The sequence below is a fragment of the Phoca vitulina genome, unplaced genomic scaffold (assembly GCF_004348235.1).
Source record: "Phoca vitulina isolate PV1807 unplaced genomic scaffold, GSC_HSeal_1.0 scaffold73, whole genome shotgun sequence".
Taxonomy (NCBI): Eukaryota; Metazoa; Chordata; class Mammalia; order Carnivora; family Phocidae; genus Phoca; species Phoca vitulina.
The window spans coordinates 6,678,299-6,691,976 of record NW_022589776.1 but is presented as its reverse complement, the minus strand read 5'-3'; the positions used below and the strand labels follow the sequence as shown (position 1 = coordinate 6,691,976).

Below are 13,678 nucleotides of genomic sequence, written 5' to 3'. Positions count from 1 at the left end.
TGAAATTGTATTTTAATTAGGAATTCAGTCTCTTCATAAAGAGAAGAAGTTTGGTAGTTCTTAAAGCACCAACACTTAACCATATATGGAAGGGAAGAAAAAATGAGTATGAAGAATATTCCACCTCCCTGAACCATATCTACAAAGACAGTAGCAAACTCAAATCATAAAAGCAATATCCAGAAATTTCATTTCTGGAAATAGATCTTAAGGAAATAATTAAGGGTATGAATAAAGATTTAGCTACAAGGATGTTACATCAGCATGTAGTTTTTAATATTGAAAAATGAACAATTTAAAAATCCAGTGGGATGCTAATTATTACATTCACACAATTGAATATTTAAAATGATATTCTAAAATATATTGACATGGAAATAGTTTAAAAATGAGCATGTTAAGCTTTGAACAGTGAGAGCCCTTTTCGTATCTGAAAAACCGGTGTATGGGTGCCTGCAGGCAGCTTCTGACGTCAGTACACAGTGCCTCTACAGTTACATGCTCAAGTCAGTACGCTTATTATATAGACAGCCTGTTCCTAGAGAGCTGAAAACAGAATTCTTAGTTATGTGTGCTGATTGGATTCTTCAGTACAGCTCCAGAGTTTCGCACGTATTTTTCAAATTTTTTCTCTCCTTCATAATTGAACATAGAGCTTACGACTTAAGTTCAGGTTTTAAAATATAAGAAGAGGAAATCAGGCAAGTTGAATTTTGTTGTCTTCCATTAGCGATTTATCATTTCTGATAAGAAGAAAGGGAAAAGTACAACACTGAAGTTGAATGAAAAGTATTTTCTTCTTAGTCCTTTGCTGAAACTTGTGCACATCACCCTTTGGGCCAGATCGAGCAGCTGCCCCTCACGGCCCTCTTCTTTCCTCATTGTGCTTTACTTCATGTGGCGTTCAAGTGGTAGGAGTCACAGGCTCCATTTCTTTGGTGCTTCTTTGTCAACTTTTAACTTCTGTTGAATCCTTAGTTAAATTTTCTCTTTCTCTTGAAAATGTTCTATCCTTTTAGAACATCAACCATTACCAATTTTCAAAGGTAATTGCAATTTAAAATTGCTAAACAAGAAATTTAAGATTATTTAACCCATATTTTATTAAGCATTTAATCTGTGGCAAGCACTTTACTGAAGACACAGAGATAAGACACAGTTCCTACCTTAAAAAGATGTATTTATTGGTTAGTTGTGAGTGGAAGAAACCTAACTCAAGCTTTCTAAAGCAATAGAAGGAGGATTTATTGGCTCATAACCAGACCCTGGTGTGGTTCAGAGTCAGTAGAAGCCACAGACTCAAGTAGCTTCGGGACTTCCTCCTTCCACAGCCACTCCCACCCAGTATCACTTTACTTTTGCCTCTACGTTGATCTCATCCTTGGAATCTTCGAAGAGACATGGGGCACAGTTGCTAGCATCCTTGAGGTCGTATCTTCATAGCTGACGTCTGTCTCCCAGCTGCTGTATATAGCAGCGTAGGAAAGGAGTCTCGCTGGCCTGGCTTGGGTTATATGCCATGTACCCATTCTTGTGCAGGAGTCAATTTTTAAAATAGTTGCCCAAAAATATAAAAAAATTACAATATATCACAATTTAATTGATCTCACTTGCTTCATTTTTGTTCAGGAATGAATAGCAAAGCATGCCTTTGCCCCAGTAGAAGCCACAAAACACATAGCCATGTTCAAAAGGGTGAACACTTTTTCAGGAGCCTCATTTGCTTCATTTGCATGAAATGAAATGAAGTGTATCCATCCTCCTCCTTGGTGTAAGGTGCAACCTAAAAATAAAAGTAACTCCAGAAATCTGTCGGCTTTGTTCAGCCTCTGAACAAGCCCTCAGTAAACAAGGCTAGCCAAATGATATGAAAGCCTATGAAACCATGCTTCTTAACATTACTCCTCATCAGAGAAGTCCAGAATAGAACAATGAGATGTCACTGTATCCTAGCACCAGAATGGCTAAAATTAAAATCGAACCCAAAAACCTCAGAATATCAAACTCTGGCAAGCATGCAGAGTAACCAGAACTTGTATACAGTGCTAGTGGGAGTATAGATTGATACAGCCGTTTTGGGAGACAGTTTGGCAGGACTCAGCGAAGCTGAATTATGTGCACCCTGTAACCCACCGGTCCTGCTTCTCGGTATGTACCCGCAGACGTATGTACGATTCTGAAGCAAAGGACACGTAGCCGGGTGTTCCTAGCGGCATATTCACAGTAGCCCCAAACCAGAAATAACGTAAATATCCATCAAAAGAGGAACGGCCTGATTTTGGGAGATTCACACGTTTGAACAGTACGCATGAAAGCCCCTGCCGCGTGCAACAGCGCAGATGGATCTGCAGTCACGGTGTTGAGCCAAAGAAGCCAGACATAAAAGAGTCCGTACTCTGTGATTCCATTACATATTTTGGTGCTCTTTTCTCCAGTTTTTTTCTCAGTTGTGTATCTTTTCTGAAAAGAAAACCTTTTCTGTGTCGTGACGCTGGTTTGATCAGCCCCCTCTCTTCCTCACAGAGGTAGCTGAGGAGCTTGGGCGAGCCGCCGCCGCCTCATCTGTTGTCCCGTACCTGCCCCGACTGCCTGTACTTCCTTCCAAGACGCGGACGCTCAAGAAGCAGGGGGAGAACAAGGAGAATATCGAAGGGGCACAGGACGCCACAGAAAATTCTGCTTCTAGTTCAGCACCAGGTATGGGTCGCTAGGCGGGTAGAATGCAACCGTCTCGTTCCAAGAACCTTGGGGTACGATGCTCGATCTCCACTCTGCTCTCCGTCTTCCCTGAGGAGGGACCGGCTGGCGTTGCAACAGCTCCGGCTCTTGTGGCCGGCCCCCGGTGCCGGCGGTAGGCCCGATCTCCCCGCCCGCCCCACGGCTCGGCCTCCCGCTCTCTTTGCTCAACTCCCGAATCCCAGACGCTTAGCGTCTTTACAGTTCTGGCAGAAACTGCTTCATTGAGCCTGATAGAGGAGGCCAGGGTGTGCTGTGGTTTTTAGAGAAAAGACATGCCGAGGTGAAAACCAGCGGGTTGTTTCTTCGCATTTATATCCCATGTTGTATTTGGAACTCATCGGTGGGAAATGATAACGCATTTATTAGTTTTCTCTGAGTCCTGCTAATACCTGACATTTAAGAGATCCTGACAAAACTCTTACAGTGAAGCCTTAGTTACTCAAGTGTAACGGAGTCACTGTTTGTCTTTCACATTACTGATTGGCCGTTTCTCATCAGGGTTCCTTAGAGGTGCACAGGCCCCTAGTGGGTCCCCAGCATTGCCTCGAAAACAAAGAGACAAGTCACCCAGCAGCCTCTTGGAAGATGCCAAAGAGACATGCTTCACCAGGGATAGGAAGGGAGGCTTCTTCAGCTCCTTCATGAAAAAGAGAAATGCTCCCACACCCCCCAAACGCAGCAGCTCCTTCCGAGAAATGGAGAATCAACCCCACAAGAAATATGAACTCACGGGTAACTTCTCATCTGTTGCTTCTCTACAGCATGCTGATGGGTTCTCTTTCACTCCTGCCCAGCAAGAGGCGAATCTGGTGCCACCCAAGTGCTTTGGGGGGAGCTTTGCACAGAGGAACCTCTGTAATGACGATGGCGGTGGGGGCGGGGGCAGTGGCACTGCTGGGGGCGGGTGGTCTGGCATCACAGGCTTCTTTACACCACGCTTAATCAAAAAGACACTGGGCTTACGAGCGGGGAAACCCACAGCCAGTGATGACACTTCCAAGCCTTTTCCAAGGTCAAACTCTACATCTTCCATGTCCTCAGGGCTTCCAGAGCAGGATAGGATGGCAATGACCCTTCCCAGGAACTGCCAGAGGTCCAAACTCCAGCTGGAAAGGACAGTGTCCACCTCTTCTCAGCCAGAAGAGAATGTGGACAGGGCCAATGACATGCTTCCAAAAAAATCAGAGGAAGGTGCTGCTCCAAGTAGGGAGAGACCAAAAGCCAAACTTTTGCCCAGAGGAGCCACGGCTCTTCCTCTCAGAACCCCCTCTGGGGATCCAGCCATTACAGAGAAGGACTCTCCAGGGGCGGGGGTGGCTGGAGTGGCAGCCGCCCCAAAGAGCAAGGAGAGGAATGGTGGGGTGCGACTCGGCATGGCTGGAGTCCCAGAGGACGGCGAGCAGACGGGCTGGTCTTCTCCGGCCAAGGGTGCAGCAGCCCTCCCAACCACTCACAACCACAAAGTGCCAGTCCTTATCTCACCCACTCTGAAGCACACTCCAGCTGACGTGCAGCTCATTGGCACAGACTCTCAGGGCAATAAATTCAAACTCTTATCTGAGCATCAGGTCACATCCTCTGGAGACAAGGACCGACCCCGACGGGTAAAACCAAAGTGTGCCCCACCCCCACCCCCAGTGATGAGACTACTGCAGCATCCGTCCATGTGCGCAGACCCCACGGAAGAGCCGACCGCCCCGACTGCAGGACAGCCCATGCCAGAAACACAGGAAGGAGGGAAAAAGGCCGCTCCGGGGGCAGTGCCCGGCGGTGGGAAAGCCGGGAGGCCAGTGATGCCTCCCCCTCAAGTGCCTCTCCCCACATCTTCCATCTCGCCAGCCAAAATGGCTAACGGCACAGCAGGTACTAAAGTGGCTCTGAGAAAAACCAAACAGGCGGCTGAGAAAATCTCAGCAGACAAGATCAGCAAAGAGGCCCTGCTGGAATGTGCTGACCTACTGTCCAGTGCCATCACGGAGCCTGTGCCCAACAGCCAGCTGGTGGACACTGGCCACCAGCTCCTCGACTACTGCTCAGGCTACGTGGACTGCATCCCTCAGACGCGCAACAAATTTGCCTTCCGAGAGGCTGTGAGCAAACTGGAACTCAGCCTGCAGGAGCTGCAGGTGTCTTCAGCGGCGGCCGGGGTGCCCGGGGCCAACCCTGTCCTTAATAACTTACTGTCATGTGTCCAGGAGATCAGCGACGTGGTGCAGAGGTAGCCACTGTGAGCCTCGTGGGCACACGCCCACAGCTCTGAGGGAAGAGGGAGAGGGGCTTGTGTTCCTGTGTTCTTGTTCTCAAAAAATGAAAGACTGATACTTGAGTGTGTTTATGTGAAGTACCTCAGATCTCTGAGCTCTCACGTTTACAGGTTCATCTCAAAAACAACAAAAAGCAAAAACACGTAGGACAGGGAAATGAGATGGGGGCGGAGCAGTCGCGAACAGGATTGGAAGGTGCACCGGAACATCAGGGAACGTGTGTATGTCAGGCCATGAAGAACCCAGTCCAGCCTGCGCCTACCCGGAATGCTGTGCGCTGGTGACACGGGGCTGCTCTCGGCAAGGCCGCAGGCCTGCGCCCGCCCGGGAACTGGCAGTGGCGCTCATTCCGCACCACACACTGCGGGGTTGGCTTGGGGCTCCAGGGGTTACGATCGGTGATGACGCGCCCCCTCGCCGAATGAATCGGGTGGGACAGAAGAGGGGAAAGCTGGGAATGTACCGAGGGACCTTTCCTTTGAGGCTGTTGAACGCACCTGTTTCCACAGGGCTCCCCGCTGCCGTAAGAACTGCAGATCAGATTGCTAGGGTGTGCTCCTGTCCTCTTTCCCATGGGTGTGCTAATTGGTGCAGGAAGTCGTCAGGGAGATTGAAACCTCCTCCTCACATCTTCTCCACTGATGAGCAAAAGTCATTTCTCCCAGTCTCGTAGATTATTTCCTAGTGGACCAGGATTGGCTTTCTGCTTGCTGGTGCCCGTCTAGAAATCATAGGCATAGGGGTTTCCTTAGTGGTTCCTCTCTGCTCTTTGCGGGGCAGGCTGTCCTCCTTTATCTCTGGCAGTATTCAGGCCATTGACCAGCGTTGGTTTTGAAAATAGTGGTCATGTACAGGTTCTCTCAGGAATCCTTTTCTGATACAGTGCCCCTGCATACCGACATACTGGCCAAGGAATTGAGCAGCTCTGTATTTCTTTATCAGCTAAACTACCAGGGAGGGAGGTTTCTTGGAATCCAGTGGTCAGGTCCAGAGGTCTGTGACTGAGTTTTCGAGAAGCTGACTCGGTCCCAATGGCCATTTCTCTGTACCTTTCTCCTCCCTTATCACCTTACACCCAGGCTAGGTAGAGAGCAAGGAGAAACATTCTCTTAGTCTCTGTGGATTTCAAATGAATCACCCCAAATTACTCTGATATGCTTTTCTCCTTTCACATATCCCCCTCCCCCTTGTTGTTGGGTTTGTCTGTAAATACCCTTGGGAATACTCTTTGATATTTATTTTGTCATTTCCAGGAAACACTGATTAAATCCTAGAAACCTAATGACTTAACCCCCAAATATGTTTTGCCTTTGAAAAATGGGCCTTTTCCTTTCCTATTCAGTTATTATTATGGAAACTAATTAGGATCATATGGAACTGAACCTAATCGGTTAGATACTACTCATATTCTTGATATCAGGTTTAATTTTAATTAATACTTCATTCTCTTTTTAAAGCTTTATGACCACCACCCCCCACCCGCCCAAGGAGAACCTGATACAAAAGAATAAATACACTACTTTTTTCCTCCCAAAGGAATATTAACTTAGGAAGCTAGGAAGTGAACACTGATGGCCTGTGAGTTTTCTTCCTGGCTCTGTCATCGATCCCCTGTCAAGCCACAGCCCCATCTCTTAATCTGTTAAATGAAGGTAACGCTACATCTTCTCAGGGGTCTTTTGCAGATAAGTGTATAGCTGTCCCTTTGAGAGCCACTTCAGTGCAGCGTTGTTACATTGAAAGATTTCCATTCTCCGCTCAGTAGCAGATAATGGAAATGTTGAACTGCTGAGATGATGCTAACTGGGCTAGAATACTAAGGAGGAAAAACTATGTTTTGTACAGTTTGTCATCTTTGACCAAGGAGGAAATTCAGTTTTCATTAGAAAGAAAATCTTACTGTGACTGCACCAAAGGAGGCCCAGGCCAGGAGGAGGGGGAGAGGGGGGAGAAAGTCCCGGGCCTCGCTGGCAGGGCACGGGTGAGCTGCGTCCGTAGGTCACGGTCAGGTGCAGCACAGGCAGCTAGCGATCCGGCCGGGCTCCCTGTGGTGGTTGGACGAGAAGGCAGAGTTCCCTTCAACACGGATGGAGGCCCACGGTCCTCCCGCCTTCCTCTCTGCCGCTCCCCTTCAGCAGTCATTTCCATGAACTTGAAATCGTTTTAGCCATTAGCCTTTTAAGGGTGGGACAGGGAAAGCTAAAACTTTAGAATATTATGCTGCTTTTTAAGTTTATCTGTCATTGTGGGATGCAAGTTGAGGGGTTAATTATAATTGTGTTTTTTAGGGGATTTTTTTTTTTTTTTTAAAGCAGGGGATCTTTCCTTGAGAGCTCTGAAAATAAGCCTTGGAGGAACACTACTGAGTGTGTAAGCTCCCTGGTTTTCTCATCGCGGAACAGTCTTGAGGGCGGGGACTGTGTCTTACTCAGGGGCAGCACCTGGCTCTGTCTTGCCTACAGTAGGTGCTCAAGAAGTTCATGAAATGAATTGCTTTTTCTCAACACTGTCAAGAGCAGCATGAACGATTGTAGCACAGCCCATCCACGTGATGCTTGAACTGCGTGGGACTCCAGGGGTCAGGTGAAAGAGGCCCTGTCAACTTAGTAGAAAAGTATCACTTGACTGCTCCTTTTTCTAATTGAAAAGGACCAGATTTTTAAAATAACCTTATGTAAATTCAAAAGTTTGAACTCAAAGCAGAGAAAACTTCTCAAAACTAAAAACATAGTCTGTCTAGTTTAAAAGCAAAGCCAGGAGCAAGAGGCCTTCTACAAGGTGTTGACAACTCTCTAAAGTGGTTGATATATATGCATACCTTCGGGCTGGTACCGCTTGAGTCCTTTCACGTACAGACAGTATGATTTCAGCTTAGATTTCTTACCTTAAAACGCAGTGTTTTGTGTGGAATACATCTTGATTGTGTTCCACATGAAGTATTTTCTTAAAAGGCTTTGTGTAAAATTAAAGTGTGTATATTTTCCTATAGACTTCCATTGTGATTTTCAGAGATATAGCCTTAAAAAAGATTGGCCCTAAGAAATTCATTCAGTGTTTTTCCAGATGAACCCCTATTCATTGATATCATTAGAGTAGAGATCCTTCGCCAGTTGCATTTTTGGGGTTTAAGTTAGAATTTTCTTACAATTCAGTTGAAAATTGGCTAGTAAAATCGTACCCAGTTAATACAACATGCTGACTTAGGTAAGGTGCAGCTCGTGTTTATTTAAAGTCCTGGAGCTTTTGAGTTTTAAAGGATACAGTATAGATAGTGATTAAAAGTTGAGACTCTGAAGCCAGTCCAGAAGGCAAGTCATTTAACCTTCCTGAGCCTTAGTTTCCACGTTGGAAAACAGGGATAATAATAGTAACTACCTCAGGGTTGTTGTAAGGATTAAATGAGATAACGTATGTAAGCTACTTAGCTTGAGTGCCTGGCGCATGATGAGCACTCCGTAAATGGTCACTGCTCCTGCTGTTACTACCACTTAGTCTAGTGGGTCTTCGCCGGGGATGGGCAACAAAATCCCTGGAATTTAAAAAAAACAGTCTGATGCATTGGCTCACCCCAGCTTAGACTTCCCAGTGGGGTGAGGTCTCAGCCGAGAATCCCTCCAGGTGTTTTAGATACCCAGCACTGTACTATCAGGACCCCAACCCTTTCCTTCATAGCTTCAGAAGTTGGAGGAGAGGATGGTGAAGTTACTTGCCCATTATCTCGGTTAATTGATGGCAGAGCCAAGGCTGTAGGGTTCAGGTCTCATGACTTTCTGGTTGTGGGGTCTTTCCACCCTTCCTGCTGCCTTGTGAGACACTGCAAAAAAAAAAGGTGGCTCGGATAGACAATCAGTCTGCACAGTGCTACACGCTTTCTAAAGCACACGCTCCTGGCATGCTCTGGCCGTAAGGGGCTTGCATGCTGAGTAATGGCAACACGGCGGAGCAGGCATGCAGTAGAGCTCAGTAACTTAGAAAAATGGGGGGGGGGGTCATTCTTTTGGACAGACCCCAGCAACACAGCAGTAGTCTGCACTTTGTAATAAAGAAATACTAACTCGAGTTTAAAAAAACCTAGTCCTACATTCCTTTTTCTTAAAAACAAAACAACTTTATCCATATCATTTTAATGACTATGAGGTAATGTATATGAAAGCACTTTGAGAAAAGTATCAAATATAATTTAACTATAAGGTTGTGTTATTACTGTCTGTTTAGAAGATCAAACAGTCGATTAGATGCTGATTGACTTAATACGCTTTTACCTGTGGGAGACCGGAAAATGCAAATATATAAATAATCACCCCTGTGACTTATCACATTTGTAAATATGAAACCGCTAAATGAATATGTGCAGGCATAGTAAGTGTTTTGCTAAAATTGTAGCTCAGCCAAATAACTTCAGAAAACTACGGACCAACTTTCTGGTTTAATTATAATCATTAAAAAGTAGTAATGTGTACTCCAGAATAAAGAGGCTCTTCCGGGGAACTTGCCTCAGGAAGAATTGAGGCCCTTTTATCCTCCGTGTTCCCTTTCAGGCTGCGTGCTCAGCCAGTTAGCATCCTGACATGGTGGGCGCAGACGCGTACCTGTTGATGTGTTGGCAGTGTCTTTTTTTAACCGATGTCCAGCGTGGTTTTGTTGGGATTTCTTGGAGGGGAGGGGAGGGGTGGGATCAGATGGCCATAGAACCAGTGCACTTTGGGAATTAGTTTTCTAGGATTTCCTGCCAGTTAGAAATGATCTTGACATTCATTGTGCGCGCGCGCGCGTGTGTGTGTTTCTAAAATGAGTAGCTAAACACAATTTGCCTATTAGATGATAAAATGCCCCAGAGTAAATTGCATTGGTGGCCACTTCTGAGTTACAGCTTCACTGCATTCTGACCTCTCCCTTCCAGTTTTTGTTGTTGTCATTGTTACTATCAGGCTGTGCTTCCACAGGAGTTCACATTGGGCTGGCAGGGTTGTCAGCATTTTCGTTCATCACAATTTTTGGGTTTCGTCATCTTGCTTGGCATTAATTTGTTTTATCTGGATTTGGGTCCATCTCTGTGCCCTAAGCATTTGTTATGACCAGTTTTCTTATGTAGATGGGTCTCTGGATGTAAGTTTCTTCTTACGAATTAATAGACCCCCAGCTGTCTGCATCTCTGTCAAGCCAGCAGCTCAGTTCTTCTGTAAATGTCTGCTTTGGTTTGGGGGGTGTGGGAGCAGGAAAGAGAGAGGGAAAGGCAGCGGGAGGGAGCCTCTACCCTTGTGACAGAGGCAGGCCAAGGCAGCCCCACAGATGCCTGCCCCATCCGTGCGACAACCCAGTAGCCTCGCCAGGCAGAGAGGAGAGGCCTGGGGCTGGTTCTAAAGCTTGTCCCACTCATAACAGTCAGGATAGTTAATTCTTTTGGATAGAGTTCCAGTTTTCCAACTCTCAGAATTTAAAAATTCAAATGCAAGGCTTGCTTTTCTGGGCAAGCGCCCGGAGTGCCGATGATTGTTGTTACCTGCCCCGTTACCGCCAGGACTGTAGTGCCATTGCCTGCCCTCCTGTGTCGCCGGGAAGGGCGGCTGGAGTTCCGGGCTGTGCAGTGTCTGCGCAGGTGACTAAGACAGCCTCCACGTCTGCTGGCTTGACGTTTACTGCGGCGTCCCAGTAGGGGGGGCTTTCCTGCTCTGGGGCTGCTTTCCCATGCCATACCGGAGGTCAAAGGGTTCATCTTGAAGATAACACGTGTAAGGCGCTATTTCCTTCCTTTCCGACTCCATATCCTAGATCCCAAGAGCAGGATAGGGTAGGAAGAGCGCATGCTTCTTCCTGGGTGAGGAGGCCTAGGCAGGTCATCTTGATTCTAGGATGAGTCGGAGTGGTAGAAGTCACTCGGATTGTGCCTTCAAAGATGGGCTTTGTGCGATTTGCGGAGGAGAGACTTGTAAGCTGGGTTGGTGGCGCACACTTAGTGAGCTAGAACTGGTTAGGTGGGTGGTGGGGGCTCAGTGCCCCAGTCAGTGAGAGTCCCTGCTTGAGATGTTCCCCCTATACAGGGCGCTGATGTGACAGACTGCACTTTTTTCCAGCCCGCCTGGGGAGCTGGGGGAAGGCTGCTCTAACTGGACCCTTCCCTCCCTCCAGGTGCACTTCTTTGCTCTTGTTTTCAGTTACGAATTTGAAACTGTTTACGTCTCTTAGAAAAATTACATCCTTTAACTTTCGCACTGTTAAGTATACATAGCACAGTAGCAAGGCCCTGGTAACAGCCGGGGGTCACAGATGGCGTGTGAACAGATCTAACCTGCAGACCATCTGAAGGAAAGGGTGTCCCCTTTAAGTCGAAAGCTTAGGCTCCACTTTGTCCTTAGACCACACCCAGTTCGTGCCCTCTGTGTCTGTTCTGTGAAATCCTTTGTTCATCATTTTACTCAGAGGAGCAAGTTTCTGGGTCCTGCGTGTCACTCCAAGCTACTGAGCTCTACATGCAGGGCTTGAGGTCTGGGAGCATTCTAGTCAATTCTTTAGGACATGGTGGAGGTGAGTGGTCCAATGCTAGTGGGCTTCAAGAAAGGAAATAGTTCGTCTCATTGAAGCTTGCTTATTAGGTTTGCTTCTGAGCCTCAGGATAGAAGTTTCAAATCATGTAATTAAGCACCATAAACTTCAGTTGGAGAATGGGACTTCTAGTTAATAAAATTTTCACATGTAAGGGTAGTTTTCATCGGTTGTAGCACAACAGTAACACAGGTATGCCTAATAAATTTATTCGTGATTCAGAAGATACTGCAGGATCCTGTAGGGCTTTAGTATCCTCACTGGTGAATCCCAAATACTGTTCTGCGCAGTTCAGAAGTACCATACCATGTGTTGAGAGTTGGCAGGCCTGCCAAGAGACCGAGGTGTTTCTGGTAGGTGAAGGCCAGGTAAGCCAGCCTGCCTCCATTTGGACAAGCTGTTTTTCACTGTGGCCACTGTTCTTGGGATTCTGTTATGAGAGAAATTTTCTGAGATCTTGAGAAATCACCTTGATTAGGGTGATTGTCCTTCAGAGAAATTAGTATTCAGAAACTAGAAAGGACAATGAGGTACTCATCTTAGAGTTCTTTAGGGCTTATGTTTGAAAACCCTCATCTCTCAGATCTATATGGAGGGTCTGTGTTCTGTCCACATTCTGTACCTACACCATTGTGCTGAGAAAGGAGGGGAGTCAGTGAAAGAGGAGTTACTCAGATCTTTCCCTGTGGTGAAGAGAAGCTGTGCCCTGGTTTGGTGTGTTGGCCATGAGCAGGCTGACTGAGCTGTGTATGCATCCTCAGAACCCCCCATCTCCTGGGTAGACCCCACACTTTTACTTCTTGCAATCTGATTCTGAAATGACTATCAGTGGAGAAACCCAGTTTTATGCTCGCTTGTCAAAAAGAAGTTTGAACAACATTTCATGGTGGTTGACAGAACTTTGTCCTACAGCCTATGATTCAGTCTTTAAAACTCGTTTAACGTTTATACCAAAGGTCACGCTCCGCAGGTGTATGCGTGATGGATGCATGGGGGTGAGGCCTGGAGGGCCTGGCACTGTGCACCGCTGAGGGGACACAGGGAGACAGTACGGGATTTCACTGGAAACACATCAGTCATGGGTCACACTACCAGTGTTGTCAGGTATTTGTTCTTGTAATATATTTTCAGGTGTTTTGTTTTTCTAATTTAATTCTCTCACCCTGTTGTCTGACTGTGAACTGCTAACAGTGTTAAACTTGATGTAAATAAATGAGGCCCTTGAAAGGGGAATGCTGTCTGCCTGTTGTCTCACAAGGCTTGCCAACTTGTGTTTTATTTTAAATAAAGGTTGCAATATTTTATTGGCAAAGTAGGCCTCTGATTGGAGTGTTTCTCCCACAGTTTTAACTGAGAGGGAATCTGTGCAGAATATATCTTTCCTCACAATAAAATAGAAGTCTGTAAGGTGAAGCTGGTTTTGGCGACATCCCTCTGGCACATTCTTCACATTGTCCTCTGTGGGAGTGAATGCTCGTTCTTCCATGAATTACACTTTTTGGAAACGGCCAAAGGCATCATCTGGAGCCGAGCAGGTACATGCGGTGGGTAATGGGTGTACGTGCATGTGTGTATCTAACACAGGTGACTGTAAAGGGAGACTTAATTCTCAGTCCACTCTGAGGACACTCCACATAGGTTCTGAAAACGTTTTTTTTTTAATTACTCTATCGAAGTGCCAATTGTATTAATAGAAAGGTGTTTTTTTTAAAGATTTTTTTATTCATTTGACAGAGCACAAGTAGAGCGGCAGGCAGAGGGAGAGGGAGAAGCAGGCTCCCTGCTGAGCAGAGAGCCCAACGTGGGGCTCCATCCCAGGACCCTGAGATCGTGACCTGAGCCGAAGGCAGACGCCTTGGTTCTGGAAAGGTTTTGTGCCAGAGTAGCATTAATAGAGCATGTGTAGAATGTCACACGGAACATTCTACCCTTGCTTGACTGGGTCTTCAGTTTTTTAAAAACGTGAGTCATTGCTTTTAGAAATACCGTTGTAATTAGGAGTAGGCTGTATTCATGTGGTGCACAGTGAGGTCCGAGTGGAAGGGCTGTTAATTAAACATCTTACCTCCTCGCGCTCCCCCTGCAGTCCTTTCCTCCTGCCCATTTTTGGTTTAGTTGGGCAATCTTGATTTAGA

General features: G+C 46.5%; 1 protein-coding gene across 7 annotated transcripts in view; it reads left to right on the top strand.

The window, feature by feature from the left end:
- The window catches only part of ABL2 (ABL proto-oncogene 2, non-receptor tyrosine kinase), a 116,684-nt gene that overhangs the window by 100,843 nt on the left and 2,163 nt on the right, over window positions 1-13,678 (top strand). For 4 of the 7 annotated variants that reach the window (XM_032393489.1, XM_032393487.1, XM_032393485.1 and 1 more), the window contains 2 exons: window positions 2,524-2,697; window positions 3,238-13,078. In XM_032393489.1, coding sequence (XP_032249380.1) covers window positions 2,524-2,697; window positions 3,238-4,961 — 1,898 coding nt within the window. In that variant the 3' untranslated portion in view covers window positions 4,962-13,078. Of the gene's footprint in view, window positions 1-2,523; window positions 2,698-3,237; window positions 13,298-13,678 lie in introns of those variants that run through there. The other 3 variants (XM_032393492.1, XM_032393490.1, XM_032393486.1) reach the window with 2 other exon arrangements.